Source organism: Eulemur rufifrons, chromosome 28 (genome assembly GCF_041146395.1).
Source record: "Eulemur rufifrons isolate Redbay chromosome 28, OSU_ERuf_1, whole genome shotgun sequence".
NCBI lineage: Eukaryota > Metazoa > Chordata > Mammalia > Primates > Lemuridae > Eulemur > Eulemur rufifrons.
Genome location: NC_091010.1, coordinates 44,660,001 through 44,683,329, shown reverse-complemented (window position 1 = coordinate 44,683,329; position 23,329 = coordinate 44,660,001). Strand labels below are relative to the sequence as shown.

At 34.1% G+C, this 23,329-nt stretch overlaps 1 protein-coding gene across 1 annotated transcript in view; it reads right to left on the bottom strand.

The window, feature by feature from the left end:
- Positions 1-23,329, bottom strand: part of LCOR (ligand dependent nuclear receptor corepressor) — a 59,306-nt gene that overhangs the window by 28,974 nt on the left and 7,003 nt on the right. The window contains exons 2-4 of the mRNA XM_069460219.1: positions 8,356-8,488; positions 2,934-3,221; positions 55-148 (exon numbers count right to left, since the gene is read on the bottom strand). Of these exons, the coding sequence (XP_069316320.1) occupies positions 55-148; positions 2,934-3,171 (332 nt within the window). The 5' untranslated portion in view covers positions 3,172-3,221; positions 8,356-8,488. The remainder of the gene's footprint in view (positions 1-54; positions 149-2,933; positions 3,222-8,355; positions 8,489-23,329) is intronic.

Sequence of the window (23,329 nt, the reverse complement as noted above, 5' to 3'; positions counted from 1 at the left end):
CTTTGATGAATTAGCTATATAAAATTGTGGAAGGCTACGAATATTTTTCCTTACCCGTTCCCTTGAGTACTAGAGCAGCCTGGAGAATGGCTCAGGGAAGCGCTGCCAGCACATGGACTTTTCTTAGTGGATAGATCAAGTACACCGTCTGCAGAAACACAAAGAAACACCTGAGGATATTAAAAAGTAGGAGCAAATGAACTGAATAGGTTCAAAATGAAAAAGCAGTAGGCTCAGTCAACTGACCAGATATGCTAGTCATATATTTGAGTTATGAAATCAATTCAATAGAATCAGGATATTTTTCCTCCTGAAGCAACATAAATTTAGCAAAGCATGTTATATCTAGTATCTCCAAGGGCTAAATATATTAAAGGGGCAAAAGGTAAAACATGCTAGAGAAGATGTTAAAATACAGTGAGATATTAGAAATAGCAGTTTACATAGCATGAGGTCCTGCATTAGAATTCTTAAGACTTCATTTTCTAAATTTACCTGATCAAAGCATATGAGTTTTTAATGTCCCTCATGGCGTACAAACTATAAAACCAAATTTCTTAAGAGCAAAATCTATCTGAAACTCCAAAAGTACATAAAAGTTGGATACAGACAATTTTAAGACAAAAATTATTTTAACATGTAAGTTTATATGGTCAAATTACATGCATACACTAAACAATATAGTGTGTAAGATGAATCAGTTGTTAATGGTTTATAATTTGGGTGTCTCCTAATTATTCTTTGGACACATCTACAAAAAAATGATGTATCTGGATTCAATCTTTTGAAAAAATCTGCAGAGATTCAAAATTCATTTGCTGAAATTTATAAAGGCAAGTTGTTTTCAGTTAAGAAGGTATTAAAAATAGGTGGACAAAGTTTGAGGAAAGAAGAATGAAACAGTCTTGATACCAGTGAGAGCCCAGAAGTATAACCGTTTTTTACTGAAGCTAGACCAAATCACAAATCCATGTTATGGACACATAAAATTAGAAGACTTTATTTTCCTTCAAAGACATTTTTCCCTTTATAGACTTATCTACAAAAAACATCTCATAGTCTGGACAACTTTTAAAGCTGCCAAAATTAACAGAGCAAGATAATACTCATGGCCTCCAATTTTCAGTTGGCCAGCAGAAAGGTCTTGCTATCTGGTCACCGCAGGATAAAACCTATTCACGACTTGTGTCTGAGGACATTCTAACACTCCCTATTTCAAGCTGTTAGAAATAAACATGCAACTGAATTTATAAACAAAAAGCCCATCCTCATAAACAGTTTGGTCCTTTAGTCACTGATAGTTCTAAGAATACAATTGTAATCTTACAGAACCAAGTATCCTGTTAGACATCTAACTCAATTAGGTATCTATCTAATAAGCAAACGTATTGCTTAAAATATTTCCAAGCAAAGACAGTATTGTTTAAAAACTTCTAAACTAAACAGGCAACACATTTTAAATCTACCACTAAAAATACTGTGACTGAAGTTGAAAACACCAAGATTCATTAAGGAAATGTAATTTAAAAACTTCTGCTTCATTTGAAGTTTATACACTATAATGCTGTCATGTAGTTCAAACTTCTCTTGGTAAGAGCATGCTGTCACCACCACATCTCTCTTCAGTATAACACTAGCTATAACATTGTATGTTAACCTCCATGATTAATACTTTAAATACACTTCTTTGCTGCCACTCTCCTAATATAAACCTGAAGCTTTTGATGCAATACTTACAGCAAAGAGATTTTTAGTAAAAACTACCAATTTATGGTAAAGGAAATCATCAATAAAAAAGACAAGATACAATTTTACAAATAAGTTAAACAAAGTTACATGATCAATGTGAGCATAGGACAACTAGGAGGTATCCTATCAGGAAATATCTCAGAACTTAGATATTTTGTTTGCTGTTCACCACACTGAAATAGGAAATAAGCAAAGGAAAACTACTCAAAACAAAGTCCTTTCAAGGAAGTTCTTTTAAGAATTAAATTTATTTTCTTCCCAAAATAAACATGTATTTCTCACCAATAAATCCACATTATCTCATAACCTTTCTGTATTCTCTTATGAGATTTCTACAACAATAAAATCTCATTAGTATAGACATCATCAATTTACAATTTGCAGTGGTTCAAACAAATGGCTGAGTTGAAATGCTCACTTCAGTCTTTGTGAAATTAAAGGTAAGTGAGATCACAAAGCAACAGGAATATTTAATTTACTGAAAAGAATAAACTTTTCAGAGATGCAAGAAACACTTGCTAAACAAAACTGATAACCTCTTAACCTCTTCACTTAATTAGGGTCCTCATCAACAAATTCCCTTTTGGAAATACTTTAAGGCCAGTTCATAATACAGTGGATGTGTTTATACATTTATAAAACAATGAATACACTTAACCTAAAGTGTGTTCTACTGTCTTCTCTATTTCTAACCCTAGTTTTTTTTTAAATTGTAAATAATACATATTTTTTCCTTATGATCTAATTTACTTATACCTAACAAGTAAAGGTACACTTCTTTACCTAACAAGTAAAGGTACACTTCTCAGGTGCTAATCCTAGAACATGAATGGATAAGGGGAAAAACTTACTTTCCCATAGGAGTTAAAAAAAAAAAAAAAAAGATATGACAATGCTTTGCAAAGTGTAAAATGCTTATATAAATATCAAGCAACTTAAAGATCAGTGACAACTGCCATCACCTGACTTTCCTGGGTAGTACATCAATCATGACTACAAACTGCTGATGAGAGGCTGTAACAACTTTATTTGTGCTTCTCCTTTACTGCATATTCAGAAATAACTTAATCACATTAGTTTTTTTATTCTATTATTGTTGCTGGTGCTCTACTTGCCAATACTTTTTTCTCCCCCAAGTTAAAGTATTCTGATTGGACAGAGGAGACCTCGACATCAAACCATACCTTGTTCGCTAGGTTCTGACTGAGACTTTCTGACAGTAAGGTCCAGAGGTGAGTCTTGGTCAGCCATGAGAAGTTTGCTGAGCACAGGGTTCTGAGTAGTTGCAGTCGTGGGAGAGGTGGTGACTGGAGATGCTTTCGGCAGGCTTTGGTTCTTTGTGCTATTGGGCTGGCTGGGGTCCTGAGTAGAGCTATTTTTTGAGGTATATTCAGCAGCAAATTGTTGGATCATTCGCTGCATGATCTCACGGGCCACTAGGGGAATATTGGGGTCGGAGACCCAGGGACTGTCTGTAAATAAAGATTTATTTACTTTTAAAGTGGGATAATGTACTAAAAGAAGACAGCTTTCAAGTAAACATAAAATTTCATTTTCTTTTCCTTAAAATGCAATATCTTAAAAATAGTATTCTCCCTTTGACTTCTATTTTTAATTTCTAACTTTTGAGTTACAGATTTTTAAAAAAGAAAATTTTCATAAAAATATATCTAAACATTTCCCCGCCCCCCAGGATTATGAAATTAAATAAAGGGATAACAAGTAGTATATCTTATGGGCATGAATCACTTACCTGATACATAAATCCCAAAACCCTTCTCTTATGAAATAATTACTACCCTGTTACATCTATAGATCACATCAGGTTTCCCTAGATTTTTTCCTCAGCCAACTCATCCTCAATTTTTGAAGAATGGGTTACTGAGTTCATGAATGTTTAATTTACTTTCCATTTAAGACTGAAAGCATACCAAGATTATAAAAGGAGACACTTATTTTAAGATCCTATGATAGGCTAGGGCAGTAGTTTTTACACTTTAATATTCATCAGAATCACTCTGCTGACTTGTAAAAACAGATTGCTGGGTCCTATTCCCAGAATTTCTGATTGAGTAGTTCTAGGGTGGGCTCAAGAACTGGTATTTCTAACAGGTTCCTAGATACTGCTGGTCTGGGGACCACAATTTTAGAATCCCTGGCTGGGAGTTTAAATGCCAGATCTCAAAAGCCTAAGAAAGACCATATTTCCCATGAGTTCTTTAAATACACCCTGCCAACTATTAACACAATAGCTAGGGATATAATAAACATCTAAGTTATCAATTACTAGTCAATGTTAGGTTTAGACAACACAAACTCATTAACTCATAGAACTTTTAGCACTGGAAGGGACCCTGAAGGTCATTATGAGGTTAAGATGAAAGGGAAATGATTTGCATAAATATATTATCAGGTCTCTGTAATTACCACACTGTAATAGTCAATCAGGAAGACTAAACTTCTCAAGAGCAGAGAGTGTGTTTATTTACTTTTGCATACCTAATCTTGCCTGGTGAAAAGTGTGCATTCCACTTATTTGAGTAATAAATGGGTCAATCAAATCAATCACCATGAAATATTCCCTTTTTGTAAAGACAACGAGCTAAAGAATAAGTGGCCTCTACAAATCTGTAAAGATGGTTAGTGACAGACCCTTGATTAAAACTTTTCCCCTGATCTTACTGTTCTACCTATGACCTTTACTCCCCACCATACTTCTGAGGCTTTAGAAGATGGTTCTTAGAAAATCTCAGTTTCCTTGGTCTTTTAAAGATTAGCTATAGAAGGCAAATAACTTTACCCACAGTATTTTGGACCTGTAAGAAACTTAAGAGGTTGATTTATAAGTTAAAGAAAAACTGACTCTTATTACTAACTAAAATCTGAAATCTCCACAACAAACAAAAAAACAAGCAACAAACACATCATTAAAATTTCACAGGACTCATAAAAACATAACATTTTTTTTCCTGAAGGACAATATTCAATATCAGAAGATGCTCATAAAGTCAGAATATTTATTTAATTCTCTGAAGTTTAATGAGGCTTGCTCTACCAATAATAATGTTTCTTACTAAGAAGTATTTGTAACCCTAAGTTTTCTCTCCATAAATAGAGACTATGAATATTCTAGACACTTAAAAATAAAGGTATTCAATTAGGTAAGGTTCAGAAGCTGCTACAATCACTGACAATGGTTCCTCAAATGTTTTAATAAACACTTTCCCTGTACATTGCTTTGTAAATAACTCTATCCACTGGAATTTTAGTCATTTAACTTTCGAGTTAAGATCCATTTTTCTTCTACATGGCATACAATCACCATATGAATGACTGTATAAAATTACAAGTTTGTTATATATATATATATATATATATATATAAATTTTTTATTTTTTAGAGACAGATTCTCGCTCCTTTGCCCCAGGTAAAATTCAGTGTTGTCACCATAGCTCACTGCAACCTCAAACTCCTGGGCTCAAGCAACTCTCCTGCCTCAGCCTCCCCAGTAGTAGCTGGGACTACAGGTGCATGCTACCATGCCTAGCTAATTTTCTATTTTTAGTAGAGATGGGGTCTTGCTCTTGCTCAGGCTGGTCTTGAACTCCTGAGCTCAAGCAATCCTGCCTCAGCTTCCCAGAGTGCTAGGCTTGAGCCCCGGTGCCTGGCCCCTAAGTTTTAATATATCAGTATATCCTTTTCCTACGGAAAAGTTGGGAAATGTGTAATACATAAAGAGGAATTATTTTCAAATAAGAAGCAACATGAAATAATTTATGAAATGTCTGTGTTTAGTATTAATAAATTAATATGACAAAAGAGCTCTGTAAAGAGTCAAAGATTTTAGGATAAAGACCATAAACCTCTATCTTTGAGCTTTAAATGCCTGCAGCATATCTTGTCTCTTTCCTGAATAACACAATCATGAGACAAAACATATTCAATGTTTTCATATGAATGGCATCTCTTCCATTTAAATATCTGTATCTTTTGAAAGTTTTTAAAACAGATTTCATTCTTTGACTTACTTAAAATACGTTTCTATAAACATACCCATCCCCAAGGGAACACAATTGAGTCAAATAAAAGCAAGAAATCAGATCAATATAAAACTACAGAAAAACGTGTTACACCATAGTCACCTGTATATTTTAAAATGTGAATCTAACTTTTAGAAAAAGGGTCAAATTTTCTAATACAAGTCACAAAGCAAGCTGAAAAAAAAATTGATTATGACAGCTTTGGAAGGTATATTGTTCTTAAATTAAAATTTATTACAGTCCACATCCCAAAAGCCTACTTTTATTGCAAATGTTTCTACTTAAACCCATATAATTTACACACACTCAATTACTTAAAATACACAATTTGCAATACTTGGAAACAAACGACCAAATCCAAACATCTGAATTATTTATAAAAACAAAATATTCTCTTCAGACTAAAGTGCCCATCACATCCCTGGATACTGAACACTTCTGGTATTCATCTGAAGAATACTAATGCCCATCTCTGAGACATTTTCAAGAGATTTAATAAGATATCTAAGAATAACAATGGTCAGACATAAAGCAAAGGGAAGGGAACTTTCGATTCTTTTTCCTAGCTTCACATACCAGTATATAAACAAATACACAAACATAACTTAAAATTTCAGAGGATTTCCATCTCTTGAAATCTATCAAGACTGATTCCAAGGCAAGAATTCCCCTCCCCTAAAGGTTATACCCCAAAATTTAATTTCTAAATATAAAAACTTTAATGTTAAAAAGTTACTATCAATTAGCCAGGCATGGTGGTGCATGCCTGTAGTCCCAGCTACTCGGGAGGCTGAGACAGGAGGATCGCTTGAGCTCAGGAGTTTGAGGTTGCTGTGAGCTAGGCTGACGCCACGGCACTCACTCTAGCCTGGGCAACAGAGTGAGACTCTGTCTCAAAAAAAAAAAAAAAAAAAAAAAAAAGTTACTATCTATGTCAAAGGGATGGGACTAGTAGAGAAGTAGGACAGAATTTCTCTGTAGGAATGACTGACCTCATTAATGCCCCCTAAATAAAGAGTGGATGAAAGCAGTTCCTCTAGGTAAGCCAGGGAGAGGAGGTTCCTCTTTTTAGATAATGAAGCTTGCTGTAACAACACATAAGACCAATGACCCTGTATACAACCTAAAGGACAGGAGCAGAAAAGGTATTTTATTTGGCTAATAAACTGATAAATCAGTCACTTATACTATAAATGTAAATTATTTTAATAAAGCAAATGTTCATAAAACTAAAAAAATGACAATTATGAACATAATTTTGGAATTCAAAGTACTTTATGAGGATAAGGTGAGCATGGGAGACTTGCCTGGGAGATTTAGGTCAGAGGGTGCAGAAGTAAGGATGCACTAAAAGATTTAATTTTGCCTAGGGATCTAATAGAAGAAACTGAAAAAAGAAAAAAAAAGTGCCACAGAAAAACAATAATCTGTGCATTTCTTAATTTTACGTGACATTTCACCTCACACCACCTTTTGAAAACACTGGTCACATTAAGTAGAAGCCCAGCTGGTATCCAACTGTAACAAACCCATTAGAACCAGCATTTATCAGACTTTTAACCAGAGTATAATCAAACCCTTCAAACTTCAGAGGGAAGAAGGGAATTTTCAGAGGAATGAGAGCTGTAAACTAGAACATATGAAGAAAAATTAAAGAAAATGGAATCACTGAGTCTGCTGAAGGTTAAATAAGGATATTCAAAATCATCAGGAGTTTACAGGAAACTTTTTTAGAACCTATCATAGTAATCTCCTTCTTGGAACTAGAGGAGAAGTGTAACTAAGAAATACAGATCCCTCTGGGAAGAATTTCTTGAAAGTAAAGACTCTTCACTAGAGTGGATCAGGAAGGGAAGTTTTCTTAAGGTCTTGGTGGATGGCAATTATGCTTTGTGGATAGAGAAAGTAAATGTCTCCATGAAGAATTCTAAACCTCAAAACTCTATGACTGGAGAACTTTTCTGTATTTCAAAAGAAATGTAAAATAAACTTATAAAAGTTTAAGGAGAAAGATAAATTGAAAAAAATGCAAGAGGTAAAGCTATTAATGCCACCTCAAATGCAAGGGGAAAGTTTATTATATAATAATGAGTTTCTCTTAATTTTAACAATACAAAAAATTTCAGTGAAAGTGTGGAGAAAAAAATGCTTATAAATCTAATTTTAAGATATAACTACATTTCTGCTCAAATTAGATCTCAGGTTAGAATAACCAAAAATTTGCAGTTTATATATAGTTATCAGTGATTAAAATGTAACCTGTCTTGGTATGAAAATCTGTCTAGCAAATATAGAAGTACTGAGATATTACAATTTTCAGAGTTTCATAGTACTTCTCTCAAGTATTTAACTAAAACTCACCATCACTTCAGAGCCTAAAGGGGGCACAGGGGTTGCCTTAATTAACCCTGTTCCAAATTCAACCTGATCAAAGGAATACAGAGAAATATAAAGTGTCCCATCAATAAAGAAAAATATTTTTAGGAGTAACTTTTAAAATGACATTGAAATTAAGCAGATTAAAACAAGACAAGCAGATGCTAAGTCATTCTTCACTGAAACCAACCTTTTCTATAAAAGACTGCATTGAGGAACTCTTCTGCTTGTCTCTCGAATCGAATGATTTTTGCTTGCTCTTGTTTAAGCAGAGCTTCTTGCCCAGCTCCCGAAGCTGGTTCATCCAGACCGACTAAGTGTCCCTGTGAAAATATTTGGTAAAAGAGTTGTACAAAAATCTTTCTTCATTCAATATCAAAAGCACAGATGCATAATTAAAGACAAATGTTAACAGCAAATAAGACAAATTAGTTTAATATAATTAAAATATTTTAAAACTTCAAATCAGGATAAAATTTATCTCCACAAAAGTATTAATATAAAAACTAAATGCGTATAAACATACACTTTGGATAGATTTTATCCATGGTTTTTGATTACAAATTTTGTTTAAAATTTACAGGTAAACTCTAATACAACTAAACTATATAATTACCAAAGGGAAAATTTCCTTGGACAACCAAATATATTGGTTCTATTATACTACAGCAATAGTTCACAGGCAACTCAATGTAGACATATGCCGTTTTTTTTTTTTTTGAGATCGAGTCTTACTCTGTTGCCAAGGCTAGAGTGCATCATCATAGCTCACAGCAACCTCAAACTCCTGGGCTCAATCAATCCTCCTGCCTCAGCCTCCAAAGTAGCTGGGACTACAGGAGTGAGCGACCATGCCCAGCTAATTTTTCTATTTTTTTGTAGAGAGAGGGTTTCATTATGTTACTCAGGCTAGTCGTGAACTTCTGGCCTCAAACAATCCTCCTCCCTTGGTCTCCCTACATGCTACGACTATAGGCATGAGGCACTGTGCTCAGGCCATAGTGATTCTTAAAATTAAAAAAAGAAACTGTTTTTAAACGCCAAATCTCATTTGAGGATCATGTTTGGCTTCCTAGTATGAGATCTGTTTTCACCAGACACAAAACACAAACATTTTAAAAGGGTCTTTAGGGAAAAAAACTAAAAAAATATATTTGGATTCATAATTCTGTCCCTAGATTACTGTTTTACAAACTGTGGTTCTCAAACCTTTAGTGGGTTGTAAAATTGATTAATAGGTCAAAAGCAGCACTAGGAAAAAAAAAACTGAAAAACAAAATGCATGTTCTAAGTGTAAGCACTTTAATTCTTTCATATATATATATATATATATATATATATGTAAACAAAAGAAATACACACACACACTTGAACATCTCTGCAATATAAAATGTGGATCAAAAATTTCTCTGACCGAGAAGTTCCAATATGCTGCACTAAACTCATCTCAGAAACTCCTGGCATCTGCTCCCAGACTGCAGGAGCACTAGAATAAACTGATAATGATTTGAACTTATTTCTACTCTTTTATCTTATAATAATGGAACATAAGAATATAAAGAATAGCAAAATGCACCCTTTAAATGTTCTTTAAATTCTAGTCCCTATAATTTACTTCAAATCACTGCAATATATGAATTCATGCATTTATTTTCATCATGGAAAACTTAAAATTGCACTAAGAAAATGGGACACATCTTGGCACAATGCAAAGAAATTAAACACACTGAATGCATGTTATAACGCGCAAATGATTTCCTCAAAGATTTTAAATATGCCCACTGATACCTGCAACCAGCTTTTTATGATTTCTCATCACAATTGTGTCAAGAGCACAACCAAAACATGTATTTTGCAGAAACATTTAACATCAATTATATATTGCAATAAAATAGTTTAATATGAAGAACTCACTTGCCTATTCAAACTAAAATAAAGATTCTTTAACATTTTTAAGTAAGATACAGTAAATTTGCTATACAATTTGTTAAAATTTTTTTAGCTGGACATAGTGGCACTCGCATGTAATCCCAGCTACTTGGGAGGATCACTTGGGCCCAGGAGTTCAAGAATAGCCTAAGCAACATGATGAGACCCTATCTCAAAAAAAATAAGTGAAAAATAAGTAAATAAATAAAAATAAAAACTTGTTAAACGAATGATTCTGTATTCGGTAGAAACAAAGAAAGTCATGTAGAAAGTACTAGTAAATATAGCATTAAAAATAATTAAAATGCACTTTAAAAATTTTTAACAAAATATTTTAAGTCTTATAAACCATAAGAACCTTTATTATAGTTGTATCTGTCAACATTCTTTTTTACAGGCTAAAGAAACTACTAACATTTAAAAATGAATAATGTAATTTGGATACTGATTTAACATCTAAAAGGTGTTAGAAACAGGCATCAATTGAAGTCCAATAAAATCCTCAATTGTATTATACTTTGGTACCATTTCATTGTTTAGTGATTTTTAAAAATCAGACATTATGTGGCATAAACTGTACTTAACTCCTTAGCCCTACATTCAATCATTTTATGTCAGACGCTGAACAACATATCTCTAAAGTTCCTTTAATGTAATACTCAGGCTACCTTCTAATATAAAGCAACACAGAGCAACCAACCTAGTCCCACAGTAATCTGTCACTGTGCCTAACTTATAAATTAAACTTTATCATAGGTATATACATATAGGAAAAACGTAGTATCTATAGGGTTGAGTACCATCAGTGGTTTCAGGCATCCTCTTAAAGTCTTGGAATATATTTCCCCTTAGATAAGGGGAGACTACTATTTTTCAAATATAAATAAAAACATAAGAACCCCTGGTATCTCAGGTACCAGGGGTTAGGACTCAACATATTTTTTGGGGGGATACAATTCAACATGCAACACAACACAGGCTTATTCAGTCTTTCTGCTTCTCCTTATGTCAGTTTAGGTAGTTTGTATCTTTTTAGAAATTTGCCTATTTCATCAAATTATCTGTTAGCATACAAATTGTTCAGAGCATTCCTCATACAATTCTTTATTTCTGATTTCTCCTATATCATTCATGATTAGTAATTTGAGTCTTTTTTCTTGATCAGCCCTAGATAAGGTTTATGGATTTTGCTGATCTTTTCAAAGAATCAACTTTTGACTTTAATTTTTTCCTATATTATTTCATTTATTTCTACTCTAATCTTTATTATTTGTGTCTTTTTGCTCATGTTTGGTTTAGCTTGCTCTTCTTTTTCTAGTGTCTTAATGTGAATGATTACAGTATTGATTTGAGATCTTTTTAAATAGTCATTTATAGGCAGCCTCCTAAGCATTGATAACTACATCTCATAAGTTTTCTATGTTTTTTGTTTTAATTCATCTCAAACTTTTTCTTTTTTTTGAGACAGTGTCTTGTTCTGTCACCCAGGCTGGAGTGTGGTGGTGTGATAATAGCTCGTCGTAGCCTTGAACTCCTGGGCTCAAGTGATCCTCTCATCTCAGCCTCCCAAGTTGCTGGGTCTATAGGCATGAGTCACTGTACCCGGCCTCAAACTATTTTCTAATTTCCTTTGTGATTTCTTTTTTTAAAATCCATTCATTATTTAGAAATATGTCATTTAATTTTGACATATTTGTGAATTTCTCACCTTCCTGTTATTGATTTCTAATTTCATTTCACCATGGCTGGAAAACATACTATGTATGACTTCAATCCTTTAAAATTTATTGTTTTATGGCCTAGCATATGGTTTATCCTGGAGAATGTTCCACTTACATTGGAGAAGAATGAGTATTTTGCTTTTGTTGGGTAGAGTGTTCTATAGATGTCTGTTGGGTCTAACTAATTCATAATGTGTTTTTAAGTCTTCCACATCTTCGCTAATCCTCTGCCTCAATGTTCTCTCCATTATTGAAAGTCAGGGATTGACATGTCTAACTATTATTGTTGGATTATCTATTCCTACCTTCGATTCTGTTGGATTTTGCTTCAGGCATTTTGGGGCTGTTTGTTGGGTGCATATATAAGCATGTTTTCCTGATGGACAGGTCTTTTTAATATTAATATTAGAAAATGTCCCTCTTTATCTCTAGTTCACTTAAGTCTATTTCACTGGCAGTGTGTAGGTTCTGTTATCACTTTTTGGAGGGTGCTGCTTTGAGCATGAACAGTTCCCCATCCAACAGGAATGATTGGTTTCGTTCTTCCTAGGTGTTAGCCTTCACTAATTGTTAGTTGACTGTTCTATTTTTTTTTTTTTTTTTGCCACACCCTGGGGCACAAATTGCTCCATAGTCCAATGCAATAAAAGTTGGTCCCTTTACAGAGGCAAAGTGTTGCCAGTGTTTGAGACTTGCTCCAACCCTAAGAGGGCTCATAGCTGTCTCTCTTTCTGGTTCTCTGTTAAACTTCCAACGGGTTTGTCATTTATTTCACTTGTTGCTACTAATATCATGGAGCTACCAGCTCCTCCTCTTAATTGTTCACAGAAGATCTTCACTGTTTTCAATACCTTTAGGCATGAGCTTTCCTAAATTCTGTTGCAAATAGTCCCCTTGGGGAAAATTGTGGAGTTCTCTGTTCTTTAGGCCTGCCCTTTCCCTTGGAAGAACCTTTGAGCCATTGCACTGGAACTGGAGGATGGGACAACGATCCACTTCTCTTAAAGTGACATCTGTGCTCTATGAGCAAGGTGCTGGGTAAGGATGGTAGCCCACCATCATACTGACTTGTTTCCCCTGGCATGGAACCTCTGCCCTATAAATGAACTGGGGCTGAAGCAATCTGGCCCCAGTATTCTCAGCCTATCATGCCTGGGGTAGACTTCCACTCTGAGTAAAGGGTGAGTGAGTGAAAAGAGCCTCTGATTTCACCAGCCTACAAGAGAGCAGAAAGCATCTGCAACACTAAGCTAGAGGGTATGAGAGATGGTCTACTGCCTGCCCTGGCCATTCAGAGTAGAACTTCCCTTAAGCTGAAGTTAGGGAAGTAGATGGGAGTAGGTCACATGGCTCAAATACCACATACTCTTGCTGTTCTTACTGAAATTTTTATGAGCAATGTTTCTCCATTTGCTGAATGCCCTTAAGATAGTGATTTCTAGAATTTATATGATTATTTTAGGATAACCGTCACTAAATGGTTGTTTCACTTATTTGTTTTTATCTAGAACAATAACCAAAGATTAAAAACATAGCACAAAACCATATACTTTTTTCAACTGCACTTGGTCACATTAAACATTTATAGCAACAATATATAAACAAAAATGTAGCTTATCCTCACTGTATGTATGTATACCAAAATAAAATGAAACAATAAAACAAAAAAGTTTATATGACACAGACCTAATCAAATAGCCAGGAGATAGGAAGTTAAAGAAAACAATTCATGTCATTTCCCCTCTACCGTAACTGAATTCTAAAAGGATCCATTATGTATGGTATGCTAAATAATAACAAACAGATGTGAAATATTCTTCTATAACTCAAAAACCATTGTTGTTCTTTGCATTTATTATTCTTACTTATTAAAGAGCAAGTTGTTGGCCCAGAACTAAATAGGAATAAAGTTGAAGCTCTGAACTGAAATTCATAATATCCCAGGATTTGCTTCCTTCAGGATGCAGGAATTGGTCTACCTAGATTGGCTGGCCCATAGCCAGAGGTGGTTCTGTCATATCATAATCTACTGTGAGCTTCTTAAAACCATATATGCCCAGAACAAAAACCCAGAGCTTTTGATTCTATAGTTCTGGGAGTAGGGAGTAGCCATTTTGTTTTTTAAAAACTCTCTCCTTAATAAACAACTGAAAAAAAAGGGAGAAGGATGAGAGTAGAAGAGCTTATAGCATTTCTTAAGAGTGACAGCACCATTAACCCAAAAGGTTTTCTGCATATCTCTTTCATAGGCCTATGTGATTTACTTAATGGAATTCTGGCTTAAACTCTATATAACAAAACAGTATCTCACAGAGAGAATCAATTTAAATATTATAAAGTCTATTATCATCTTATTTTAATATCTGAACCTGGATTATTTTAAATATCACTTTATTTTTTTGCATCAAATAAGCTAAGAATTATATGAAATCTACTCCTCCTGTGCTGTAGAAATGGAACAACAAAGCCTGGATGACAGCACATCTGTTCACCACGTGGTTTACTGAATATTTTAAGTTCACTGTTCAGAACTACTGTTCAGAAAAAAGAATTCCTTTCAAAATATTTACTACTGCTTTTTGATAATGCACCTGGTCGCCCAATAGATGTATGTATAGGGAGATTAATGTTTTCATGCCTGCTAATATAATATCCACTCTGCAGTCCATGGATCAAGGATTAATTTTGACTTTCAAGTCTTATTATTTAAGAAGTTTATTTTGTAAGGCTACAGCTGCCACAGATGTGATTCCTCTAATGGATCTGGGCAAAGTAAATTGAAAACCTTCTGGGAAGAATTCTCCACTTTAGATAACATTAAGAACATTTGTTTCCCTAGCAAGCAGACTCGGGGAAAAAAAGAACATTCATGATTCATGGGAGGAGGTAAAAATATCAACATTAACAGAAGTTGAAAGAGGCTGATTTCAATTCTCATGGATGACTTGGAGGGGTTCAAGACTTCGGTGAAGAAAGGAACTGTAGATGTGGTGGAAACAGCAACAGAACTAGAAGTGGAGACTGAAGCTGTAACCGAATAACTGAAATTTCATGATAAAACTTGAATGAATGAAGAGTTGCTTCTTACGGATGAACAAAGAAAGTGGTTGCTTAGGATGGAATCTATCCCTGGTGAAAATGCTATAAACATTGTTGAAATGACAACAAAGGATTTAGATTATTATACAAACTTAGTCGATATAGCAGCAATAGAGTTAGAGAGGAATGACTCCAATTTTGAAAAAAGTTGTACTGTGGGTAAAATGCTATCAAACAGTATCATGTGCTACAGAAAAATCTTTCCTGAAAGGAAGAGTACTGATGCAGCAAACTTCAGTGATGTCTTCTTTAAGAAACTGCCACAACCACCCCAACCTTTAGCAACCACCACCCTGATCAGTCAGCAGCCATTCACATCAAGGCAAGACAATCCACCAGAAAAAATGAATGACTCACTGCACGCTCAGATGATTGTTAGCATTTTTTAGCAATAAAATATTTCTTAATTATGTAGATTGTTTCTTTAGACATAATGTACACTTAAACACCAGTATAGTACAAATGTAACATGTATATGCACTATAGACTACATTATAACGTAAAAGTAACTTTTATATGCACTGGGAAACCCAAAAAAATTTGTTTGGCTTGCTTTATTGTGGTGTTTGGTTTATTATGGTGGTCTGGAACCCAACCCACACTATCTCCGAGGTATGCCTGTAGAGTCCAGAAATGTACCAATGTGTATGGTCAAATGATTTAACAGAGGTGTTAAGGTAATTCAAAGTGGGAAAAGACAGTCTTTTCAACAAAGGGTGCTAGAACAACTGGATTTTCATTTGGAATATAAAACCTCAACTCTCACACAACACAGAAAATTAAACTAGAAAGGGATCAGAGATCAAAATGTAACAGTTAATACCATTAAACTTCTAGAAGAAAACATGAGATTTTCTTTTGCATCTGACATTGGATTAGGCAAAGATTTCTTGAGCAGGATGTGAAAAAAAGAATTTTAAGATAAAAAGAACTTCACTGATATTAAAAAATTCTGCTTTTCAAAAGACACAATTAAGGAAAGGGCAAGCTACAGCCTGGGAAAACATATATGTATAACATATCTGACCAGAGCATTTATACAGAATATATAAATATTTATTACAACTTAATAACATGTTTTTTAAAATGAGCAAAAGATCTGAACAAATACATCATATAAAATATACAAATGGAAAGATGTTCAACATCACCAGTTATCAGGGAAATAAAAATTAAAACCACAATGAAATACCACTACACATTGATAATACCAAGTGTTGACAAGATGAGGAACACTGGAATTGCCTTACATTGCTGATGGAAATGGTTCAGTTACTTTGGTAAACCATATGGTAACATCTTACAAAGTTAAACATATACTTAGCACACGACCCCTGTACTTCCAATTCTAGGTATAGATCCTGGAGAAACGAAAATATATGTTCACAAAAAGACATATATGAATAAGTTATAGTAATAAAAATCTGAAAACAACTCAGAAGTCCATAAAAAAGTGAACAGATAAAACAAACTGTGCCATATCCATGCTATGGATGAATTACTTAGCAATAAAAAGGAACAAAAAATTACTACAGAAACAAGAATCAATCTCAAAAATTATGCTAAGCAAAAGAAGTCAAACATAAAAGACTGTATTTTATGATTCCCATTATTAAAAATTCCAGAAAAGGTAAAGCCAGTGTGATTGCATGGGTGGGGGAGGCAGACTACAAAGTGGCACAAAGAAACATTTTAGGGTGAGGGAACTGTCCTGTGTCTTTCACTATGCCGGTGACTATACAACTGTATACATTTAACAAAATACATCAAATTGTAAACTTTGGATAAATTTTATTTGCAAATATTATGTAATGTAAATATTACCTCAATTTTTAAAAAATCATTAAAAACAAGTTCAAGTTATTAAAGATACTAAAGATATTACTTTCAACTCTTGAACTAATCACTTGAAACTTAAAAAAGTGATTTTTACTTGCATTTTCAGTGTCACAAAGAAATGTGATACTTATTTTCAAATGTTCATGTCAATATTTTTCCCCTAAACAGCAAGCATACTTTTAAGTCAAAAACCTGTACACTTTAATTTCCATCGACTACTTACTGTCAGTGGCCATGAATTGACGGCATTTCGCTATTTTTTGCTATATCCAAAAAATATAAATCATGATAAACAGGCTATTGCCCAATGGCTGGTGTTCTGAAGCTGTACATAGGCCAAAAGGGGGCTAAATGTGCTTCAATAATTCCTCACCGAAGAAACCAGATCTCTTTAGAAAAATGGATTCCAGTGCTAGAGCAGGGAAAGGACAAGATAAACCTCGAACATCTTGTACCAGAATATAAGAAAGTGCTCATAAAAAGACTGGGACCTGTGAAAAGGATGTAGGAGGTGGCCTGAAGGGGCTCCCACTGACAAAACCTGGGACACTGCCTGATAACCTATCGAACAGAGTAAGAATCCTAACTCCAAACTGGTAGAGGAGAAGGGAAAGCACTTAAGCTTTTCCTCACACTATAACACCAACTAAAAATGTAGACAAATCACCATTTTCCAACCACTGGAAAAATAACTGATTCGGGCAAGAAACTATCTGATACTAAAAATAAACTGAATGAAAGTTTGATGAGGAAAAGGTATTTACATAGTCTCAAAGTATCTCCCCACTAATAACTTATTAACTACAAGGAGAAAAGTAGTAATATTTATGGGAGAAACCTAGCAGACATCAACCACACTAAGTGATCAAAGTTAAATATCACTTGACTAAGCTGACATTGGTGCTTCATGATGCGATGCAGTAAGAAGGATACAATATCACTTATTTAATATTCCTGCCAAGAGCATAAATATTATGAATTTAATCATAAAGAAATACAAAAGAAACCGAAAATGAGAGACATTCTATAAGATAAATGTTCTATACTATTTTAAAATGTCATTGTCATTAAAAATAAAAGACTGAGGAAGAATCCAAGATTAAAGAGTAGTGAAAATCAAATTCAATGAGTGATCCTAAATTGGATTTTGAACTAAGGCGGGGCGGGCAGTAATATAAAGGTCACTGGGACAATCGGTAAAATCTGAATAAAAGTCATAGATTAGATAATATTATATCAAGGTTAACTTCCCTGATTTTGGTAATTATGTAGTATGGTTAAGTAGATGTCCTTTTTCTTAGGGAAGAAAAAAGGACATACTGAAATATTTAGGATTAAAGAGATATGAGAAGTATGATGTTTGCAACTTACTCTCATGTGGTTCAAGAAATGTCTGTGTGTATTGTGGTTACTATGAAAGAGAAAGAACAAAAATACATAATAAGGCAAATGTGGCAAAATGTCAACAACTGGTGAATCTAGGTGAAGGGTATATAAACTTTTGTACTATTCTTACAACTTTTCTGTAAGTGTGAAATTATTTTAAAATAAAAAGTTATTTCACATTCTATTATGTTAAATGAAAAAAATAAAAATAAAAAGCTAAAAAAAAGTAGGGTTGGATGAATGCTGAGCCCTACTTTTCTCCTACTAGCCAGATCTCCTTTGTCTCTCCTCCATAATCCCAGTTGTCCAACCATTAAATTGTATTTGTTTCCATTTCAGGTTGCTGGTATCTGATTTGAGGATGAAGAGCAAAGAGAGTAGTAAGTAGGATATGGAAATTAATGGCTTTTAGGCATCTCTTAATATCTTAAGGACCTGGTGAAGATATTAAAAACAGAGTAAGACATTTTCCGTCAAGAGCCACAGTAAATATTTTGGGTTTTATAGGTGGTATAGTCTCTGTTGCATTATCTTCCTTTTTTTTTTTTTTTTTTCTTCATAAGTTTTTAGCTTGAGGATATTACATAAACAGGCTGTAGGCTACATTTAGTGACAAGCCATAGTTTGCTGTCCCCTAGTAAAGAGAACTGTTAAATTTCTCCAGGAACTGTAACAAAAGTGGCTCCATTGGTCCATGAAAGATATTACTGAATAAATAAAGCTACATCATGTCTGCATGGAATTCAGTCCCTAGGGTGATAAACAGTTAAGTTTTAAACGATAAAGACTAACATTTCTTAAAGTTTCTTTTGTAACTCTAGTATTTGTCACCCTATGAATTTAGGTGTTTTGGGTGGCAAGACTGGATGAGAATGCTTACACAGTTATTTATTTTCTTTTTCAGAGATAAGACCTCAGGAAAGGAAATGGAAGATAGAATGACAAGTTTCATTAGGAAAGAGTAAGATGATCTAGATTTCAGAAGTGTGATACAGAAGTGAAGGGACATTTTAAAGCCGCTCCAGTCTAAATTCCTACTCTGTGCTTGGATTCTCCAAATTCAGTTAATAGTGTTTTGATTTCATATCATAGAGTTTAGAAAATATGGGAATTAAAAACATGTATATTCATGCAGGTTTTGTAATAATTATGTTAGAAAAGCCTCCCCAAGCAAATCGTGAGCCTATAGCTACAGACATGTCTGCTACCCACGGCTTACTGACATTTCAAGCAATGAGCTAGAAAAAGCTGACAAGATGCAACTCATTGATTTAAATGCCATTTTTCTACATCTTATTATTTTAAATGCCAACAAGTTTTAGGGGAAATGGCTTCACCATTTTAAATGCCCATACACTTTAAGGTCAATTATCTAACAGGAAACCTTACTTCACTTAAATTATTGCTTTTTACATAAACAAAGTATGAATGGTGCTTAATGCAATTTTACCATATGTCAGTGCTACCTTCATTTTGTTAAGCAAACCATGAAGTTAATGAATAGGAAAACAGCAAAGTTTGAAGCCTGACCACACACAAAGAGTTAATACAGTATTCAAAATGTACAACAAACCTAGTATGAATGACTCTTATCAGTGTATCTAATTGTTATTACTGTTCATGGAAATGAAGCCCAAAGGGTAAGTAGCAGATGATTATTATTACTATTACACTTGTTAATTCACCAGTATCTATAACCAGCATTTGCTGCAGATAGTTTTCTTGCATTATACATGCACAATGATTAAAAACACTGAAGGACAAATGCAAACCCCTCCCACAGTCAATAGCAAGGGTTTCTTTACGTCTTCACTAGTTGGAAATTCAAAGTTCATACTACCATCAATTTTCATCCATAGCCCAACCTCAATCAGAAAGCTTCCTGAATTTCTATCTGCTTTCCATAATGACTATGGATGCCCTAGATGTTGAAGACCATTATAAATGCAAGGATTTCCAACTGTACATTTGAGGCAACAGCATTATAAAGCCTAGCTGAGGGTAATTTTGTCGTTTCCTAAATTCGTATAGCACTTTACACTATTCTGAAAGCATCAGTTTTATAACTTGTATTTATCTGTCTTATCTCCTGTACTAGACTATAAATTTCTTGAAAATAACATCTATGGCTAAAAATCTGTATCGCTCATAGCACCTTTATTTCTCCCACAGTGGCCAGTGCTTTTGATGTAGAGTAAGAGTGAAATATATAGTTGTTGATTTTAACTTTAGAAATAAGGAACTGAAAAAATTTTATTTAAAAATATAAAAGAAATAAAAGAGCAAAGACTTAATATTAAGATGCCAATATACCCAAAGTTATCTACAGATTTAATGCACTCCCTATCAAAATCCCAATGGCATTTTTTGCAGAAATAGAAAAACCCATCCTAAAATTCATATGGGGGAATCTCAAAGGACCCCAAATAGCCAAACAATACTGAAAAAAAAAATTCTGGACGTCTCACATCTTCTGATTTCAAAACTACAGTAATCTCTCCTCTCTCATACACACACAAAATGTGGTACTGGTACTAGCACAAAGACAGACATATGGGCCAATAGAATAGGAATAGCCTGGAAATAAACCCTCATGTATGTGGTCAGACGATTTCTGATAAAGGTGCCAACACCATTCAACAGTGGAAACAACTCATTTCAACAAATGGTGCAGGGAAATGTGAATGCCCATATGCAAAAGAATGAAGCTAGACCTTTGCCTTACACCATATACACAAATTAACTCAAAATGGATCAAAGACCAAAACATAAGAGCTAAAACTAAAAAACTCTTAGAAGAAAACACAGAGGAAAAGCTTCATGACACTCGATTTGCCAATGACTTTTTGGATATAACACCAAATAAAAGGCAACAAAAGTAAAAACATAAATTGGATTACATCAAAAACATCATACATCAAAGGACACAACCAACATAAATGAAAAGGCACCTTACAAAATGGGAGAAAATAATCTGCAAATCATATAACTGATAAGGGATTAATACTCAGAATATACATAAAGAATTCCTATACTGAACAAGAAACAAGCCAATTAAAAAATGGGCAAAGGACTTTAATAGACATTTCTCCAAAGAAGATATACAAACGGCCAAAAAGCTAATGAAAAGATGCTCAACACCAGTAATCATTAGGGAAATACAAACCAAAACCACAATGAGATACCACTTCACACTCATTAAGATGGCTACTATAAAAACAACAACAACAAAACCACCCACAGAAAATAATAAATGTTGGCAAGAATGTGAAGAAAGTGGAACCCTTGTACCCTATTGGTAGGAATGTAAAATGGTGCACCCACTATGGGAAAAGAGTTTGTTAGTTCCTCAAAAAATTAAAAATAGGATTACCATATGATTCAACAATTCTACCTCTGGGCAAATAAACAAAAGAACTGAAAGCAGGGTCTCAAAAACATATTAGTACACACATGTTCATAGCAACATTATTTATAATAGTTAAGAGGTGGAAGCAACCCAAATGTCCACTGACAGATTTATAGATAAACAAAATGTGGTATGTACATGCAATGGAATATTATGCCTAAAAAAGGAAGGACATTCTGACATATATTACAACAATGGAAAAACATAAGGACATGTTAAGTGAAACAAGCCAGTTACAAAATGACAAATACTCTACTTATATTAGGTATCTAGAGCAGTTAAACTCATTAAGACAAAAAGTAGAATGGTGGTTGCCAGGGGCCAAAGGGAGGAAGAAATGGGGAAGTTATTGTTCAGTGGATACAGAGTCTCAATTTTCCAAGATGAATAGAGTTCTAGAGATTGGCTGCCTAACAATGCAAGTACTTAACACTACCAAACTATACATTTTAAAATGGTTAAGACAGTAAATTTTATATTATGTACATTCTACCATAATTTAAAAAAATAAAAAGGCACAATCCATGAAGAAAATGCAAATAATTTCAAAAAGACAGAAACCTAATAAAAACAGAGGGGAGGGAGGAAGAGGAGCTGAACAAATGCAAGCTATCCTAATAGAGGGAAAGAGAACAAAGAGAAAGCCTAATGTGCAAATACCAGTTCAAAATAAAGGAAAAAGGAGTAAGACCTACACACCCATAGGCAGGAAGAAATGAAAGACTAACCCAATACAAGACATTCAAATGAAACACTGAGGCTCAATATAATAACGCCTTCTAATCCAAATTTTTGTGCAAATAGGCATATTCTAAACTTATTCAGGTCACTGATTAATTATAAGAATCTCCTCAAGCACAACATCAAAAACAGATTTTTCAGAGAATCACAGAATTTGAGTTGAAAGGACCTCAATGTCTATCCATTCCAACTGCCTCATTTACACTGACAAAATATAAATGACATTGACAAAAACATGACAAAAATAAGATTTTATTTAATATTTGGACTTGAGCAAATTTTTCATACTTAAAAATGCACTGCTGGATAAGGCAATCTTACTAATTTTCTTGAAACATTACCTTTTTTGTTCCTGGCATAACTAGAAGACTGGAAGACTAGAAGCAGCAATTCAAGTGAAATGAGTACCGTTACTATACCCTATTCCCCTTACTGTTGTTTTAAACATCGCCTTCTTATCTGAGAGTTTCTAACTGGTCTTTGCCCTCACTGTGAACAAGTCAGTAGGTCAGGCTTCTCAGGCATTTTTGCCTCACTGAATGCCTCCCAACTGTATCTCCTACAGTTACACTGACTGTTACTCTAATTTCAATAAGAATCTCCCATCACTAATTTCTATAACTAATTTCTTGTTGGCTCTCCTACAATCTTGTCTCCTTCAACTGTCCCCTCCTTTTAACAGTTTTAATTTCTTTCTCTCCTCCAGTTTCTTCTAAGACTATAAATATTATTTAAGTTTCCCCTTCCCCACCCTCCAATCTTTACTTAAACCCTTTGCCTGTTCTTTCTATGGTCCTGTTTTCATCATCATTCCTTTTCACTAATAACTTGTTAAACTAGTAGCGTATAACCATTTCTTAACTCCTACAACACCCACTTATTCATTAATGCTGTCAGACTTATAGTCTGGCTCCCACTACCAGTATTCTTCAGAAGCTGTTCACTCAAAGCCCATTGTATAATAGTATGTTTTGGGGGTACTTGCTCAACCCATTTAAGACCTAATCTGGGAAATGGCGCAGGAATCCATGTTAGTGTGA